At 38.5% G+C, this 19,627-nt stretch overlaps 1 protein-coding gene across 1 annotated transcript; it reads right to left on the bottom strand.

Annotated features, from left to right (window-relative positions):
• Nucleotides 1-16,438: 16,438 nt before the first annotated feature.
• LOC124941912 (BTB/POZ and TAZ domain-containing protein 3) lies at nt 16,439-19,233 on the bottom strand. The gene is made up of 6 exons (XM_047482292.1): nt 19,079-19,233; nt 17,878-18,214; nt 17,617-17,747; nt 17,221-17,527; nt 16,827-17,140; nt 16,439-16,714 (listed from the first exon to the last, which is right to left on the bottom strand). Exons 2-6 carry the CDS (start codon nt 18,202-18,204, stop codon nt 16,603-16,605), a joined length of 1,191 nt encoding a protein of 396 aa, XP_047338248.1. The 5' UTR covers nt 18,205-18,214; nt 19,079-19,233; the 3' UTR covers nt 16,439-16,602.
• Nucleotides 19,234-19,627: the final 394 nt, after the last annotated feature.

Raw genomic sequence — 19,627 nt, 5'->3', positions numbered from 1 at the left:
ATAATTATGACAACTCAAATGGCAACAAATAGGACTTTCATTCTCAAAAGATAGAGAAAGAATATACATGTTTCTCATCTATAGAAAGTCAAACTTGGTTTGGCATCAAAAGTATGGTCATTTGAGTATTCGTGGATTAAAAACTCTTCAACAACTTGACATGGTGAAGGGACTTCCAAATTTTGAATCTCTTTCAGGTTTGTGTGAAGATTGTTTGATAGGAAAATAGAAAAAGAATCCATTCCCTAAATTAAGCAAATGGAGAACAGAACAAGTACCTCAATTAGTACATAGTGATATTTGTGGTCCTATCAATCCTACATCAAATGGAAACAAAAGGTATTTGATTACTTTCATTGATGATTTTATCAGAAAAATCGGGGTATATTTTTTGATAGAAAAATCAGAGGCTTTCAAGGTTTTCAAAATTTTCAATCACTGAGTTGAAAATGAAATTGAAATGAAACTCAAGTGTCTTAGAACTGGCCGTGGAGGAGAATTCACATCTAATGAGTTTGTAAATTTCTGTCAAGATCATGGAATAAAGAAGCAACTCACTTCAGCCTACACCCCACAGCAAAATGGAGTTGCTGAAAGGAAGAATCAAACGATTATGAACATGATACGGAGTACACTTTCAAGCATAAAAGTTCCAAAAACTTTTTGGCCAGAATTTGTAAATTGGACTGTCTATATTTTTGTTAGATAAAATTAGACCGGTTCACAAAACTTAACATAAATAAACCTTCCATGCAGGAACAAAGAACCGGACCGGTAAAACAAATAAACCGGTTAAGAAGATTCACCGGTCAAACTATTAAACCGACCAGGACTTTCGGAACATGACCGCACAAAGAAAGGATCGGCCAAAGCTAAAAACCGGAAACACCAGACAGCCGATCAGCCACAAGGCAAAGGAATAACCGGAAGCTGTCCGGTTAAACCAATCACACCGGAAGTCATCCGGTGAAAAGCCAAATGACCGACCAGCACAAGAAGTTACTTTGGGCATCTGTTGAGAATGATACCAAAGGAACAGACTGAACATTTCCATATCTATACAAGTTTGAGGAAAGTCTGCAGGCTACAGAAGACAGTCCTACAGGATCTTTCCACTTCGGGATAAGTCAGAAAGGAGATCTTCCAAGTACAGACAACTATCTAACCAACAGTTACCACATTGAGTAAAAGACAAACCTAGCAGGTTTGTCTTACACACCGGAAGAACATACTGTAAAGTCTGCAGAGTTGACCGCCAGGTCTGAAAAGATGACCGCAGAGTCTGAATCACTGAACATCTGCTCAGCCAATCAAATTCAAGGGAGCGAAATATGACCGTTGGCATATTTCACCTATAAAAGGAGCAGCTGAAGAAGAGTAAATGCGCGACATAAGAGGGACAAAAAGGGGACACAAGCAATATAGCGAGCATTTATTTTACAAGTGAAAACAGTGTGTTCTATCTCTAGAGAAAGCCTAAGTGCTAAAGTTGAAGTGTGTACTTTACAATTTCGGTGTAAATTGTAAGGGTGTTATCGAGTAGGAAATAAGTCTCGATCGGATTGTATTTGTATTCCTTAGTGAATATCCTTCTCGCGGTTTCGAGAGGAAGGGGTGACGTAGGAGTTTTATCTCCGAACATCCATAAAATCTGTCTTGTTGTTTACTTTCTGCCAGTTCCATTTTCTAACCGACCTGTACTAACTTACCGACAGCACTCTAATATACTTGACTCTATCCAAACCGAATCACCATGTTACAAAAACCGACCCATCAATTTTCAAACCTATATCATCCAAAACCAGTCCTGCATATCATACAAGTGTGCTGCTTCAACCTGAAACAAACCTCTTCTGCACTTGAACCTAGTTCAAGGGTTTGTGACAGTTTGTGTAGTATTGAAACCCCGGTGTTAATCTCTAACAGGATTAATCACCACCCTTTGAGTGAGACCCGCTAACCGGCCCAACCCCGGTCCTCCAACGGCGACCTAGATCCTAACAATTGGTATCAGAGCAGTTAGTTTCAATACTCAAGCAAGCATGTCTTTCGATAGGCCACCGATGCTAGAAGGTGATGATTTTGCCAACTGGAAGGCACGCATGCACCTACACTTAATCACCTTGGATGATGAGATAGAGTCCATTCTGGCCGAAGGACCGATAATCATTGATAAGGACAGAAAGGAATGGACAGCTGAAGATAGGAGAAGAAATAACCTGGACAACCATGCTAGAAACCGGATCTCCAACAGTGTGGACAGAAACACATACTGCAAGATCAGAGACTGCAAAACCGCAAAGGAAACATGGGACACGGTCATTCAGATATTTGAGGGAAATGAAAGAACTAAGGAAAACAAGGTGATGGTAGCTACTCAGAAGTTTGAAAGCATCAAGATGAAACCGGGAGAAACAATGAAAGAGTACAGTGACCGGTTCACTGGTGTGTTATATGAGCTAGCAACTCTTGGCAAAAGGTATGACAACAAGGAGGTCATCATGAAAGCTTTAAGATCTCTTCCAAGTGCATGGGACATAAAGACAATGGTGATGAGGGAATCAAACTGCCTAAGTAAGATGAAGCTGCATGATGTATTCGAAGATCTTAAGTCGTATGAGTTTGAAATGAGATCTAGAACTGAAGAAGAAGTCTCGGCCTTAACCTCAACCAGAGCACTAATCACATCAACAGAACCGGCTGCTCCTGCACCTACACCGATCAGAACCGCCGAACAGTTCACCGAGGATGCCATGGCAATGCTTGCACAGAAGTTTAGAAGGTTCATGAAAAGAAGCCAACCAACAAACTAAAACTATGGTGATAAATCCAACATAAGGTGTTATAACTGCAACTGTTTGGGACATTTCAAGTGGGAATGCAGAAAACCGAGGAGGGATGACCGGAAACCGGATTACCAAAATAACCGAAACAACTATCAACAAACCGGTGAAGGAAGTGAGGTTCAGAAAGCATTGATAGCCGATAATGGAGGAAGCTTATGGCTCACAGTGACAGTGATGATGAACTCACATGCCTCATGGCAAATGAGGAACAGGTATTTGACTCTCCTTGTGAAGAATTTACTAAAGATGAGTTATACAATGCATTAAATGATATGGTAGAAGAGTATAAGAACCTACTAGCCATGTTACCTAAGCAACTCAACTTTAGAACCGACCCTATAGTACCCATTCCGACAGAACCAGAAGTACCCGTTATAACCGAACCAGAGATCATAGAACCTGATGAAATCCCTACCTTAGAAACCGAGTCAGAACCTGAACCACCACTTAAGACCGAACAGTCTAGTGAACCAGCTAGAGAACTGACCGAAGAAGAAAATGCCAGAATCCAGTATAAGATGGCCGCATATAAGAGATCTAGTGACATGGTAAAGAAAATGTGTAGTCATTACAGACATCCTTTTTGCATGTTCGGCTTAGGATACACAAAGGATAGATCCAAAGACCAAAAACCCGTAGAGAAAGTAAAGTTTACAAGGAGTAACCTTCCTCTTATAAGATTCATTAAAAGCTCCTTAACCGCAGAAGAAGAGTTGACCGCATATTATACAGAAGAAAAACTAAACTACAATTATGTTGGTCCAACCGACTCTGAGAAGTGGCTAGACCCTGAGAAAAGAAAAGCCGACCTGCTCAAGAATAGGAAAGCCAATCATCGACCGCATAGGACAAACCACAAAACACCCTCATTTAAGACTTTCGTAGAAAAACCGAGATACCCAAAACCGAGTGCCAAAAGAACTGCTAAAACCTTTGCAAAGAAGGCTGTCCGGTTTGTCAAAGTTTGGATACCCAAGGGACTAATCGCATGTGGACCCAAGTGAATGTGGGTACCAAATAGTTGTAAATATGTACATTTTGCATGATTTAAAGAAACGGCTAGGAAATTCTGAATGGTACTTGAATAGCGGTTGCTCCAGGCATATGACCGGGAACAACAACCTGCTAACCGATATCAAAATAAAAACCGGTGCTCTAATTACCTTCGGTGACAACTCAAAAGGTAGAACTGTGGGCAAGGGTAAGATTGTCCATGGTAACTTAACAATTGATAACGTACTTCTAGTTGAAAACCTACGCTTTAACTTGCTAAGCATTAGTTAAATGTGTGATGCTGGATACACGGTAGAATTTCTTAAACATGCATGCTTAGTTAAGAACTCTCAAGGTATTATACTACTAACCGGAAATAGGCTAGGAAACATCTACAAGGTAGACTGGAAAACTAAGGTAGAATACCCTGTATGCATGATAGCTAAGACTGATCAAACCTGGCTGTGGCATAAGAGATTAAACCATCTAAACATGAAAACCTTAAACTACATTCGCGGTAAGAATCTAGTTGAAGGTATTCCTGACATAGTATTTAACAAGGATAAGGTTTGTTCTGCATGTCAAATGGGTAAACATACTAAGTCATCCTTTAAGAGTAAAGGAAATATCCAATCTAGCCGATGCTTAGATCTCCTTCACATGGATTTATTTGGACCGATTCAGGTCATTAGCCTAGGAGGTATGCTTTACACCATGGTAGTTATTGATGACTATTCTAGGTTTACATGGGTAATATTTTTACCATCCAAACGTGAAACCACATCAAACTTGATCACACTTCTTAAACGTCTACAAAATGAAAAAACAACTCGCATTAATAGCATTAGAAGTGATAGAGGTACCGAATTCACCAATAGTACTTTAACCGCATTTCTTGATGAATCCGATATTAGACACGAGTTGTCTAGTGCTAGGACTCCTCAACAAAATGGCCTGGCTGAGAGAAGAAACCGGACTCTCAAGGAAGCCGCACGGTCCATGATAGCCGATTCGGGCATTGCTCAGAAATTCTGGGCTGAGGCTATCAACACCGCATGTTATACACAAAACCGGTCTCTGATTAACAAGTTTCATAACAAAACACCGTATGAGGTTTATTTTAACAGGGTTCCCAACCTTAAGTACCTCAAGATTTTCGGTTGTAAATGCTACATTCATATAAATGGTAAAACCTATCTTTCTGCCTTTGATGCAAAAATCGATACTGGGATCATGCTAGGTTACTCAGCAATTGGAAAACAACAATATCCACTCTGACAGTGAAGATGAAGTTCCGGTTTTCAGGCGGTTTGTCCATGACCAAATTGGTAATATTGAAACCCAGTCGGATCAAGCTGTCCCACGACAGGAAGCTGACACTTCGGTCCAAACCGAGGAAATCGGTCGGTCTGATAATCCTGTTCAGCCTACCGATATGTCTAGCCTTGATCAAACAAACGGTAATCTGGTAGACATCCCCGACCTCAAGGCGCTCACCACACAAGTTGATGAATTAATCAAGGCTAAGGTGAATGCGGATATAGCGGTTGTGGAGGCAAATGCCCGAGCGGCTAAGGAAGTCCAGGATGCGCTGGACGAAGAAGCGAGAATAGCAAAGGAAACACCGCGACTTACTGAAGAACAAATAGCCGAGCGCGAACGAAGGACACTGGCTAAGTATCCGGGACTTGCAGAGTCCGTAGCCGCTCAAGCTGCGGAGGATGCAGAGCGGTTAAATACTGAAAGGCAAAGGCTTGAAGGATTTGCAACCGCTCACAACAAGAAGAAGACAACGGCGGCCCCTTCTTCTTTAGTTCCGGCAAAACGGAAAAGGAAAACGTCAAAGAAGGCTCAAGTAGCGGGCTGCTGGAAAGAGTCACTGACGCGGTTATTGAAAATCAACCGGACCCGGCTATTCACACCGAAGAAGAAGATGAAGAACATCTGGCGGGGCGTTCTACAAGACAACGAGTCTCCGATACGGCCAGTCAACCGCAACCGGTTAAGAGAAAACGGATAAAGGATATGATGGCCAGCTTCAATTTCTCCGACTCAGATTAGGGGCTCACCTTTCTTAAACTATGTTTATTTTAGTATCAATATAATATTTTCGGTTATTTCTCCATATATATAAAGCTATTTTTGAAACCGGCCTATACTTGCATCTTTACATGGTTTTGATAATTTTAAATAAAATAATCAAAAGGGGAGAAATTGATAAGATAAAAGATAATAAACTTTCCAAAATTTTTTTCAAAATCTTTCCAAATTTTTCGAAAAATTCTCCCAAGTCAGTTTCAAAAATCCGGTCAAACAAAGAACCGGCCTACGTTTGCAAATTTACATAGTTTTGATAATTTTAAATAAAATAATCAAAAAGGGAGAAATTGTTAGATAAAATTAGACCGGTTCACAAACTTAACATAAATAAATCTTCCATGCAGGAACAAAGAACCGGACCGGTCAAACAAATAAACCGGTTAAGAAGATTCACCGGTCAAGCTATTAAACCGTTTAGGACTTTCGGAACATGACCGCACAAAGAAAGGATCGGCCAAAGCTAAAAACCGGAAACACCAGACAGCCGATCAGTCACAAGGCAAAGGAATAACCGGAAGCTGTCCGGTTAAACCAATCACACCGGAAGCCATCCGGTGAAAAGCCAAATGACCGACCTGCACAAGAAGTTACTTTGGGCATCTGTTGAGAATGATACCAAAGGAACAGACTGAACACTTCCATATCTATACAAGTCTGAGGAAAGTCTGCAGGCTGCAGAAGACAGTCCTACAGGATCTTTCAACTTCGGGATAAGTCAGAAAGGAGATCTTCCAAGTACAGACAACTGTCTAACCAACAGTTACCACATTAAGTAAAAGACAAACCTAGCAGGTTTTTCTTACACACCGGAAGAACAGACTGTAAAGTCTGCAGAGTTGACCGCCAGGTCTGAAAAGATGACCGCAGAGTCTGAATCACTGAACCTCTGCTCAGCCAATCAAATTCAAGGGAGCGAAATATGACCGTTGGCATATTTCACCTATAAAAGGAGCAGCTGAAGAAGAGTAAATGCGCGACATAAGAGGGACAAAAAGGGGACACAAGCAATATAGCGAGCATTTATTTTACAAGTGAAAACAGTGTGTTCTATCTTTAGAGAAAGCCTAAGTGCTAAAGTTGAAGTGTGTACTTTACAATTTCGGTGCAAATTGTAAGGGTGTTATTGAGCAGGAAATAAGTCTCGATCGGATTGTATTTGTATTCCTTAGTGAATATCCTTCTCGCGGTTTCGAGAGGAAGGGGTGACGTAGGAGTTTTATCTCCGAACATCCATAAAATCTGTCTTGTTGTTTACTTTCTGCCGGTTCCATTTTCTAACCGACCTGTACTAACTTACCGACACCACTCTAATATACTTGACTCTATCCAAACCGAATCACCAGGTTACAAAAACTGACCCATCAATTTTCAAACCTATATCATCCAAAACCGGTCCTGCCTATCATACAAGTGTGCTGCTTCAACCTGAAACAAACCTCTTCTGCGCTTGAACCTAGTTCAAGGGTTTGTGACAATTTGTGTCGTATTGAAACCCCAGTGTTAATCTCTAACAGGATTAATCACCACCCTTTGAGTGAGACCCGCTAACCGGCCCAACCCCGGTCCTCCAGCGGTGACCTAGATCCTAACAATTGGTATCAAAGCAGTTAGTTTCAATACTCAAGCAAGCATGTCTTTCGATAGGCCACCGATGCTAGAAGGTGATGATTTTGCCAACTGGAAGGCACGCATGCACCTACACTTAATCACCTTGGATGATGAGATGGAGTCCATTCTGGCCGAAGGACCGGTAATCATTGATAAGGACAGAAAGGAATGGACAATTGAAGATAGGAGAAGAAATAACCTGGACAACCATGCTAGAAACCGGATCTCCAACAGTGTGGACAGAAACACATACTGCAAGATTAGAGATTGCAAAACCGCAAAGGAAACATAGGACGCGGTCATTCAGATATTTGAGGGAAATGAAAGAACTAAGGAAAACAAGGTGATGGTAGCTACTCAGAAGTTTGAAAGCATCAAGATGAAACCGGGAGAAACAATGAAAGAGTACAGTGACCGGTTCACTGGTGTGTTATATGAGCTAGCAACTCTTGGCAAAAGGTATGACAACAAGGAGGTCATCATGAAAGCTTTAAGATTTCTTCCAAGTGCATGGGACATAAAGACAATGGTGATGAGGGAATCAAACTGCCTAAGTAAGATGAATCTGCATGATGTATTCGAAGATCTTAAGGCGTATGAGTTTGAAATGAGATCTAGAACTGAAGAAGAAGTCTCGGCCTCAACCTCAACCAGAGCACTAATCACATCAACAGAACCGGCTGCTCCTGCACCTGCACCGATCAGAACCGCCGAACAGTTCACCGAGGATGCCATGGCAATGCTTGCACAGAAGTTTAGGAGGTTAATGAAAAGAAGCCAACCAACAAACTAAAACTATGGTGATAAATCCAACATAAGGTGTTATAACTGCAACTGTTTGGGACATTTCAAGTGGGAATGCAGAAAACCGAGGAGGGATGACCGGAAACCGGATTACCAAAATAACCGAAACAACTATCAACAAACCGGTGAAGGAAGTGAGGTTCAGAATGCATTGATAGCCGATAATGGAGGAAGCTTATGGGCTCACAGTGACAGTGATGATGAACTCACATGCCTCATGGCAAATGAGGAACAGGTATTTGACTCTCCTTGTGAAGAATTTACTAAAGATGAGTTATACAATGCATTAAATGATATGGTAGAAGAGTATAAGAACCTACTAGCCATGTTACCTAAGCAACTCAACTTTAGAACCGATCCTATAGTACCCATTCCGACAGAACCAGAAGTACCCATTATAACCGAACTAGAGATCATAGAACCTGATGAAATCCCTACCTTAGAAACCGAGTCAGAACCTGAACCACCACTTAAGACCGAACAGTCTAGTGAACCAGCTAGAGAACTGACCGAAGAAGAAAATGCCAGAATCCAGTATAAGATGGCCGCATATAAGAGATCTAGTGACATGGTAAAGAAAATGTGTAGTCATTACAGACATCCTTTTTGCATGTTCGGCTTAGGATACACAAAGGATAGATCCAAAGACCAAAAACCCGTAGAGAACGTAAAGTTTACAAGGAGTAACCTTCCTCTTATAAGATTCATTAAAAGCTCCTTAACCGCAGAAGAAGAGTTGACCGCATATTATACAGAAGAAAAACTAAACTACAATTATGTTGGTCCAACCGACTCTGAGAAGTGGCTAGACCCTGAGAAAAGAAAAGCCGACCTGCTCAAGAATAGGAAAGCCAATCATCGACCGCATAGGACAAACCACAAAACACCCTCATTTAAGACTTTCGTAGAAAAACCGAGATACCCAAAACCGAGTGCCAAAAGAACTGCTAAAACCTTAGCAAAGAAGGCTGTCCGGTTTGTCAAAGTTTGGATACCCAATGGACTAATCGCATGTGGACCCAAGTGAATGTGGGTACCAAATAGTTGTAAATATGTACATTTTGCATGATTTAAAGAAACGGCTAGGAAATTCTGAATGGTACTTGGATAGCGGTTGCTCCAGGCATATGACCGGGAACAACAACCTGCTAACCGACATCAAAATAGAAACCGGTGCTCTAATTACCTTCGGTGACAACTCAAAAGGTAGAACTGTGGGCAAGGGTAAGATTGTCCATGGTAACTTAACAATTGATAACGTACTTCTAGTTGAAAACCTACGCTTTAACTTGCTAAGCATTAGTCAAATGTGTGATGCTGGATACACGGTAGAATTTCTTAAACATGCATGCTTAGTTAAGAACTCTCAAGGTATTATACTACTAACCGGAAATAGGCTAGGAAACATCTACAAGGTAGACTGGAAAACTAAGGTAGAATACCCTGTATGCATGATAGCTAAGACTGATCAAACCTGGCTGTGGCATAAGAGATTAAACCATCTAAACATGAAAACCTTAAACTACATTCGCGGTAAGAAGCTAGTTGAAGGTATTCCTGACATAGTATTTAACAAGGATAAGGTTTGTTCAGCATGTCAAATGGGTAAACATACTAAGTCAACCTTTAAGAGTAAAGGAAATATCCAATCTAGCCGATGCTTAGATCTCCTTCACATGGATTTATTTGGACCGATTCAGGTCATTAGCCTAGGAGGTATGCTTTACACCATGGTAGTTATTGATGACTATTCTAGGTTTACATGGGTAATATTTTTACCATCCAAACGTGAAACCACATCAAACTTGATCACACTTCTTAAACGTCTACAAAATGAAAAATCAACTCGCATTAATAGCATTAAAAGTGATAGAGGTACCGAATTCACCAATAGTACTTTAACCGCATTTCTTGATGAATCCGGTATTAGACACGAGTTGTCTAGTGCTAGGACTCCTCAACAAAATGTCCTGGCCGAGAGAAGAAACCGGACTCTCAAGGAAGCTGCACGGTCCATGATAGCCGATTCGGGCATTGCTCAGAAATTCTGGGCTGAGGCTATCAACACCGCATGTTATACACAAAACCGGTCTCTGATTAACAAGTTTCATAACAAAACACCGTATGAGGTTTATTTTAACAGGGTTCCCAACCTTAAGTACCTCAAGATTTTCGGTTGTAAATGCTACATTCATATAAATGGTAAAACCTATCTTTCTACCTTTGATGCAAAAATCGATACTGGGATCATGCTAGGCTACTCAGCAATTGGAAAACAACAATATCCACTCTAACAGTGAAGATGAAGTTCCGGTTTTCAGGCGGTTTGTCCATGACCAAATTGGTAATATTGAAACTCAGCCGGATCAAGCTGTCCCACGACAGGAAGCTGACACTTCGGTCCAAACCGAGGAAATCGGTCGGTCTGATAATCCTGTTCAGCCTACCGATATGTCTAGCCTTGATTAAACAAACGGTAATCTGGTAGACATCCCCGACCTCAAGGCGCTCACCACACAAGTTGATGAATTAATCAAGGCTAAGGTGAATGCGGATATAGCGGTTGTGGAGGCAAACGCCCGAGCGGCTAAGGAAGTCCAGGATGCGCTGGACGAAGAAGCGAGAATAGCAAAGGAGACACCGCGACTTACTGAAGAACAAATAGCCGAGCGCGAACGAAGGACACTGGCTAAATATCCGGGACTTGCAGAGTCCGTAGCCGCTCAAGCTGCGGAGGATGTAGAGCGGTTAAATACTGAAAGGCAAAGGCTTGAAGGATTTGCAATCGCTCACAACAAGAAGAAGACAACGGCGTCCCCTTCTTCTTCGGTTCCGGCAAAACGGAAAAGGAAAACGTCAAAGAAGGCTCAAGTAGCCGGGCTGCTGGAAAGAGTCACTGACGCGGTTATTGAAAATCAACCGGACCCGGCTATTCACACCGAAGAAGAAGATGAAGAACATCTGGCGGGGCGTTCTACAAGACAACGAGTCTCCGATACGGCCAGTCAACCGCAACCGGTTAAGAGAAAACGGACCAAGGATATGATGGCCAACTTCAATTTCTCCGACTCAGATTAGGGCTCACCTTTCTTAAACCATGTTTATTTTAGTATCTATATAATATTTTCGGTTATTTCTCCATATATATAAAGCTATTTTTGAAACTGGCCTATACTTGCATCTTTACATGGTTTTGATAATTTTAAATAAAATAATCAAAAACGGAGAAATTGATAAGATAAAAGATAATAAACTTTCCAAAAAAAATTTCAAAATCTTTCCAAATTTTTCGAAAAATTCTCCCAAGTCAGTTTCAAAAATCCGGTCAAACAAAGAACCGGCCTACGTTTGCAAATTTACATAGTTTTGATAATTTTAAATAAAATAATTAAAAAGGGAGAAATTGTTAGATAAAATTAGACCGGTTCACAAAACTTAACATAAATAAACCTTCCATGCAGTAACAAAGAACCGGACCGGTCAAACAAATAAACCGGTTAAGAAGATTCACCGGTCAAGCTATTAAACCGGCCAGGACTTTCGGAACATGACCGCACAAAGAAAGGATCGGCCAAAGCTAAAAACCGGAAACACCAGACAGCCGATCAGTCACAAGGCAAAGGAATAACCGGAAGCTGTCCGGTTAAACCAATCACACCGAAAGCCATCCGGTGAAAAGCCAAATGACCGACCAGCACAAGAATTTACTTTGGGCATCTGTTGAGAATGATACCAAAGGAACAGACTGAACATTTCCATATTTATATAAGTCTGAGGAAAGTCTGCAGGCTGCAGAAGACAGTCCTACAAGATCTTTCCACTTCGGGATAAGTCAGAAAGGAGATCTTCCAAGTATAGATAACTGTCTAACCAACAGTTACCACATTGAGTAAAAGACAACCCTAGCAGGTTTGTCTTACACACCGGAAGAACAGACTGTAAAGTCTGCAGAGTTGACCGCCAGGTCTGAAAAGATGACCGCAGAGTCTGAATCACTGAACCTCTGCTCAGCCAATCAAATTCAAGGGAGCGAAATATGATCGTTGGCATATTTCACCTATAAAAGGAGCAGCTGAAGAAGAGTAAATGCGCGACATAAGAGGGACAAAAAGGGGACACAAGCAATATAGCGAGCATTTATTTTACAAGTGAAAACAGTGTGTTCTATCTCTAGAGAAAGCCTAAGTGCTAAAGTTGAAGTGTGTACTTTACAATTTCGGTGCAAATTGTAAGGGTGTTATCGAGTAGGAAATAAGTCTCGATCGGATTGTATTTGTATTCCTTAGTGAATATCCTTCTCGCGGTTTCGAGAGGAAGGGGTGACGTAGGAGTTTTATCTCCGAACATCCATAAAATCTGTCTTGTTGTTTACTTTCTGCCGGTTCCATTTTCTAACCGACCTGTACTAACTTACCGACACCACTCTAATATACTTGACTCTATCCAAACCGAATCACCAGGTTACAAAAACCGACCCATCAATTTTCAAACCTATATCATCCAAAACCGGTTTTGCCTATCATACAAGTGTGCTACTTCAACCTGAAACAAACATCTTCCGCGCTTGAACCTAGTTCAAGGGTTTATGACAGTTTGTGTAGTATTGAAACCCCGGTGTTAATCTCTAACATGATTAATCACCACCCTTTGAGTGAGACCCGCTAACCGGCCCAACCCCGGTCCTCCAGCGGCGACCTAGATCCTAACAGTTTTGAATAAAAGTCCAACATTAATGGTAAATAATATAACTCTAGAAGAAGCTTGGAGCGGCTACAAACCTATAGTGGAACACTTTAGAGTATTTGGTTGTATATCTTTTGTGCATATTCCTGATGTTAAAAGAACAAATTGGATGACAAAAGTCTAAAGTGTGTATTGCTTGGAGTAAGTGAAGAATCAAAGGCTTAAAAACTATACAATCCAGTCACTAAGAAGATAGTTATAAGTAGGGATGTGAAGTTTGAAGAAGGTGAGGCTGGAATTGGAATACTGGTCTTATAAAGGAAAGTGATGTCACATCTATTTTGAAATAAAATGATGATGAAGTAAGAGTCGACATAGAAAAAGGACAAAGTAGCAACATTGTTCAAGGGAAAACTATGAGCAGGTTATTGTTGAAGACAATACTATTAATGTTGTCGATGAAGATAATTCTTCTAATGTTGTTGCAGAAGACAATACTACTATAATAGAAGGAAGGGCTTTAAGGGTTAGAAGACCACCAATATGGTTGAGAGACTATTTAGTTGAGGATGATCAATTTGAAGATGATGTTATACATCAAGCATTTCTTGTAAATAGTGATCCTTTATTGTTTTGTGAAGTTGTGAAGACACCAAAATGGAGAAATGCTATGGATATGGAAATTGAGGCTATTGAAAGAAACAATACATGGGATTTGACTAACCTACCGATTGAAGCAAAGAAGATATGTGTAAATTGGGTATTCAAGACTAAATTGAATGAGAAAGAAGAAGTTAATAAGCCTGACTTGTTGCAAAAGGATATAATCAAGAATATGGAGTAGACTAAAATGAGGTATTTGCACATGTTTCTAGATTGGATACAATTAGAGTTGTAATTGTATTGGTTGCTCTAAAGAAATGGATAATTTATCAACTTGATGTAAAATTAGCCTTCCTGTATGGAGAATTAAATGAAGAAGTCTATATTCAACAACCACCTGGATATGAGAAAAAAGGTCAAGAGCATAAATTCTTCAAGTTAAAGAAAACACTATATGACCTAAAACAGGCCAATAGAGCTTGGTATAATCGGATTGAAACTTATTTTAGCAAAGAAGGCTTTAAGAGATGTCAATATGAACACACTCTTTTTATCAAGGTTGGAGACAAAGGTATGTTTCTAATTGTATGTGTTTATGTGGATGATCTTATATTTACTTGAAACAATGAAGATATGTTTGTTGATTTCAAGAAATCAATGAAACATGAGTTTGAGATGACCGATTTAGGAAAGATGAGATTCTTTCTTAGAATTGAAGTGTTGTAGATGCAAGATGGCATTTTTATTGGGCAGAAGAAACACACACATGAAATTTTGGAGAGATTCAATATGGATCAAAGTAATATGGTTCTAAATCCTATTGTTCCAGGTTGTAAACTTGGAAAATCAGAAGAAGAAGAAGAAGAAGAAGAAAAGAAGGTAGATACAACTACTTATAAACAAATAGTGGGGTGTTTGATGTATTTAATAGTTACTAGACTAGATATAATGTTTGTGGTAAGTCATCTTACTAGATTCATGGATTGTCCTACTGAATTACATCTTGCTGCAGCAAAGAGAATACTCAGATATTTAAAAGAAACAATGGACTTTGGAATTTTTTACAAGTCAAAAGGACAACAAAATTTAATTGCATAAACTGGTAGTGATTATGCAAGGGACCTAAGTGATAGGAAAAGTACTTCTGGATATGCTTTTATGTTTTGTTCTGGAGTAGTATCTTGATCTTCAAGGAAACAGCTAGTAGTTTCATTGTCCTCCACTGAAGCTGAATTCATTGCAGTTGCATCGTGTGCTTGTCAAGCTGTATGGCTTAGAAGGATTTTTGAGGAAGTAAAATACGCTCCTGTTGGTGCTACCACTGTATTTTGTGACAATAATTCAGCAATCAAGTTATCAAAAAATCCTGTGATGCATGGACGAAGCAAACGCATAGATGTCAGGTATCATTTTCTCCGTGAACTTACAAAAGATGAAACTATGAATTTAGAGTATTGCAATACTAAAGAACAAATTGCAGACATCATGACTAAACCACTTAAGTTGGATGCTTTTGAGAAACTACGAGATTTGTTAGGTGTTTGTGTTGATCCGGGTATAAATTAATACAAGTGTTACCAATTTAAGGGAGGATGTTAAGAAATATGTTAGTTTGTTTATTAGTTTAATATTGTATATGGAGATGTATAATTCCTTATTCTTATCTAGAAGTAGTTAGTTGTTCTTATCTTATCTAATAGTTAATGGTAGTTAGTTGTTATTATCCTCTTAGTAGTTAGTATAAGTTAATAGTTAGTTTATGGAAGTTATTTTACTTTTTAAATGTAAGATGATGGCTATATATTGCCCTTTATTCCTTCAATAAATTTATCAAGTTCTCTCTTACAAAATTCTTATTTTATAATTCTTTAACTTAACTTTTCAATTATTACACTAGAAAAATATTATTTGTTTTGAAATTTCTAATATTTTTTCTTTTTTTTTTAATTTAAAAATTATTTCATATACAAATTTGGAAAATTAATTATTAGTGATGAAAAAGAAGTAAGAATAGTATTGAAAAAAAAAAAATCACTATCAAATATTTGTAAACAATGTAGGAATTGTTTTTTTTTTCAAAATTAACCCATTATGAGATTATATTCATATGCAACTAAACTAATAAGAAACTCATATAAATAATAATATAATATAATATAATATATAAATAAAAGGGAGCCTCCATAAAAAAATCAAATTTAATGACTCACTATTAAAACAATAAAAAAAAAAATCACATACAAAGACTCAAACTTGACTCAAACTTACCTAATATATTAAGAGACTATGAGTAACAAACGAAAAATTGACTCACCAGTGGCTAAGAATATTATTATAATTACAAAATTTGAAATGATAAATCCGTTAGAACTGAACACGCTGTCACCAATTAAAATGTTTGTATTATCGTGTTTGTTCTCTTTCGACTCTAACTCATAAATTCTCACGAATGTTGAAGATTTGAAACCCAAATAACGGTTCGAAGACAAACTATCACAGACAGTTTGGTTTGAAATGTGCACAGAAGCATGTATGTGAGCCAAAATTGGAGTAGAGGAAAGAGCCGGTTTCAAATCGATCCAGGTTTATAAAGAAACCGACATCTGGTATTGTTTTCTTCTGGATTATGTGGATGACCAAATATCCTATCTGAATAATAAAAATAATTATCCAATAAACTAAGATGAAAATGTCTTGTAAAACTCATTGAAAATTATATTAATTTTTACTGAGATCATTTTAATCATATATGAATATATATTAATTACATGAATTCAACATAACCTTATTGTCATAAAATCAACCAAATAAGAGGATTTGATTTTGTTTATATTTTACATATACTCATTAATGAAGGCTTAAAAAAAATACAGCCTTATGCTCATTTTCCTACCTCCAAGATTGAGGAAGCACAAGAAAACTTTTCTTGTACATTAATTTTTCAAAATTAACCCTGGCAACTACCTCATCCCCTCGACTTCCCTAACATATTCTTTGTAGTTTGGACTTTGCTAACCAATACCTTCCACTTTGTTTCGTCTTTCTTGCTCTGTTGCCCCATTTTCTCTTTGAAATGCCTATAAAACCGTCAATTATCTAAATCTTCTCTTGATCTTATTAAAAGAAGGATTAAAAAAATCGGAAACAGAAAGTTTTTAAGCATTAAGAACCCGAAAACTTAAAGCTTACCTACAAAGAGGGACCTTGCATGACCCAGACTGGTCGCACATTCTCGAATGGAGCTCGAGAAGCTGCCACATTCGTTTGCAATGTGTACAACCACCCGGAACTCGTGTTTTGCAAATTGAAAAATGACGAATCAAACTCTCGAGCCCTTTGCAAGCCGGGTAGTTACATGCCGGCTGGCTAACCTTTAACAACTTGTCTCGTGGCCCAATCGATCGACAACCGTCCCTGCATATGTGAATCATCGCCTCCATCACCTCTGCCAATTGCAAGTACACTTTCTTCTCTTCAATTTTCTTCAACCTCTCTTCTTTTCTCTGAAAGAAACCAATCCAAATATCATTCTGAAAGGAAATTATCAAAATCTCCTCACATTTGTATCACACGTCCCGCTTACCGTATCGAATTCGACAACGTACTCCAAAATCTCTTGCTCAAGTGCTGGATCAACGCGCTTCATCACTTTCCACCCTTCCGTGGAGGCCACGGTTTTGAAGTTCTTCACAATCAGACGGACACAAATCAAGGATAGCCGTGGGGCATCGCATTTTTTAGCTAATTGTAACACGTCAATCACGTTCTCCATATCGAGCCAATTGTGCTCGAGAAAGTTGACGCACACATTTTTAAGGGGTGTCACTGAATAGGAATGTGATAACACCAATAGATGAAGAACAAACTTCTCCATCTCTTCCTCCTCGTAACTGAATTGAGATTAAACAAATAGACATGTTTTTCTTAGGGTTGTGTTTAGTTAAATCAAATCAATATAGGCGGAATCAAATCAACCTACCAAGATGAGTAAAGAAACCGCAAGAAGGCACAAACAGCTCTATGCGACACCCCGGGAATTTTGATGCATACGAAACCATCCTTCGGTTTCAATTGTTGTAGAGTATTCCCTAGAACTGGTGATGCAACACTCTAGCAAAAAAATGAATTCATATTGTTACTTTATTTGATTTATTAATGTTTTCTAAATCAAGTTTCACAGTCTTAGCTCAACATGTTTTTAGTGGAATCAAACTTAAAATGAACATAATTAATTACTCACCAAAACTGTGGAATGGGCTAGAACAATCTCATTTTCACGGCTAAGAACACGAACATCAGCTCCAATTCCTTCACTAAATAGCTTGTCCCATACATCCTTAGCTTCCTTTGGGACAGAGCAACACTTATCGATCCGACACGATAAATCGAACCTCGGTTGGTTACTCGGAGGTGGAGGTGGTGGTGGTTGAGGAATAGTAACATGACTTTGCGAGTTGGAGGCGTTTGGTGTAACACTCACATCACGAAAAGAAAAGTAATCCGCCATAACTAAAGACTGAACTTTAGAAGATAGCCAAACAGGGGAATCAAGGGGAGAAGATAGCATGATGATCAAACTGTCACAAAAATAGAATTATAATTGAAACAAGTGACCAATATAGATAGATTCAATCAATATCAACAAATAAGAGTTGTTGAATTATCACCAAAAATGGATAGAGAAAATTAACCAACCAACATTCAATCATACTTTGACCTTGACCTTGTTCGGTTTGGGTTATTATGTATTATCATAAACAACTCACCATTCAATCATCAATCAAAATAAATTGTTTTTGAAGATCATTATATAACCGGACCTCATTTTCAATTGACCACATTAAGTGAAAAAATTGAAATCCTGAATTTTCATCTACTTTTGTGACAGAACTATTGGGTTATAACATATTTAAAAATAAAATTTATTAAGTGCTGAGCCCTACCCAAAAACCAAATTATGACTTGTAAAGTGGAGTCCTTAATCTCATCCCAAATTTTAAGTTAATACACACAGACTCTAATTTCTGGATCATTTAATGCCTATTCCAATGGAACAATAAGAATGAAAACAAGATGCTTTATTGAGCCCCCGAATCCGAAACCATCCGGGCGGGTATCTACGGGTACATCTGACTTATGGGTATCCATTATCATCCTAAAAGCCCTTAAAATAAATTTCTACCATTTGACTTGATGAGCATAGAAGATTCTGAGGATAAAATTGGCTGGATTTAAATAACTTAAAACCTGACCAACTTAATACAGACATGCAAGTATAAGAGATGGCAAAGAGCAATACGTAATCTATAAAAATAAACCCAGAAAGTCATAGAGATTTCTGAAATGGTGATGAGAGAGAAATAACGAAACCCAGATAGAGAATCTAATAGAAGAGTCGATTCATCAGATAAACATGGAAAAGATTGAATCTTTTGAATTACCTCTACTATGAAGACAAGTTCTTGGTCTTTTGATCAGAGAGGCGTGGCTGTTATGTAAAGATTAAAGCTCAGACCAGAGAGAAAAGCAGAGGGTATATGGAGAGAGAGAGAGAGAGGTAAATGTGGAGGGAGAGAGAGGAGGGAAAAGGGAGATGTACAGGCAATACAATTTGGACACAAGTTGCTTTGAATCGCCAAGTTCAATGCCACATATTTATAAATGTGTGTTTCATACATTTTTTTAAGGTGGTAATTTTATTTGCATGCGTTTCTCTTAAAAGCTTGTTTGATCTTGGTTATTAGAGGGATTTGGGGGATTTTGTAAAACAAATCTTACTTGATAAGAAAATAAAAAAAATTAAGTTGTTTGGGTTTATATTTATTTGTTATTAAAATATGTCATTTTGTATATTAAAATGTGAATCTAAAAATAAAGTAAGAATATTTTAATATTTTAGTTATTAAAATAGTAAATAAAAGAGAATTTCTAAAAAAAATTAATAACATCTCAATAAATAAATTTAATTGAAGATTTTAAGTCTGCATTGA

The sequence above is a fragment of the Impatiens glandulifera genome, chromosome 6 (assembly GCF_907164915.1).
Source record: "Impatiens glandulifera chromosome 6, dImpGla2.1, whole genome shotgun sequence".
Taxonomy (NCBI): Eukaryota; Viridiplantae; Streptophyta; class Magnoliopsida; order Ericales; family Balsaminaceae; genus Impatiens; species Impatiens glandulifera.
This window is presented reverse-complemented; position numbering and strand designations above follow the sequence as displayed.

What these genes read in the sequence shown, in the direction of transcription:
- LOC124941912 (XM_047482292.1), bottom strand. Translation starts at nt 18,204, where the DNA reads ATGCTATCTTCTCCCCTTGATTCCCCTGTTTGGCTATCTTCTAAAGTT. An exon ending in CGGTTTCTTTACTCATCTTG is followed by an intron (nt 17,528 to 17,616) that starts GTAGGTTGATTT and finishes ATCTCAATTCAG; the next exon opens with TTACGAGGAGGAAGAGATGG. An exon ending in TGCAAGGTCCCTCTTTGTAG is followed by an intron (nt 16,715 to 16,826) that starts GTAAGCTTTAAG and finishes ACGGTTTTATAG; the next exon opens with GCATTTCAAAGAGAAAATGG.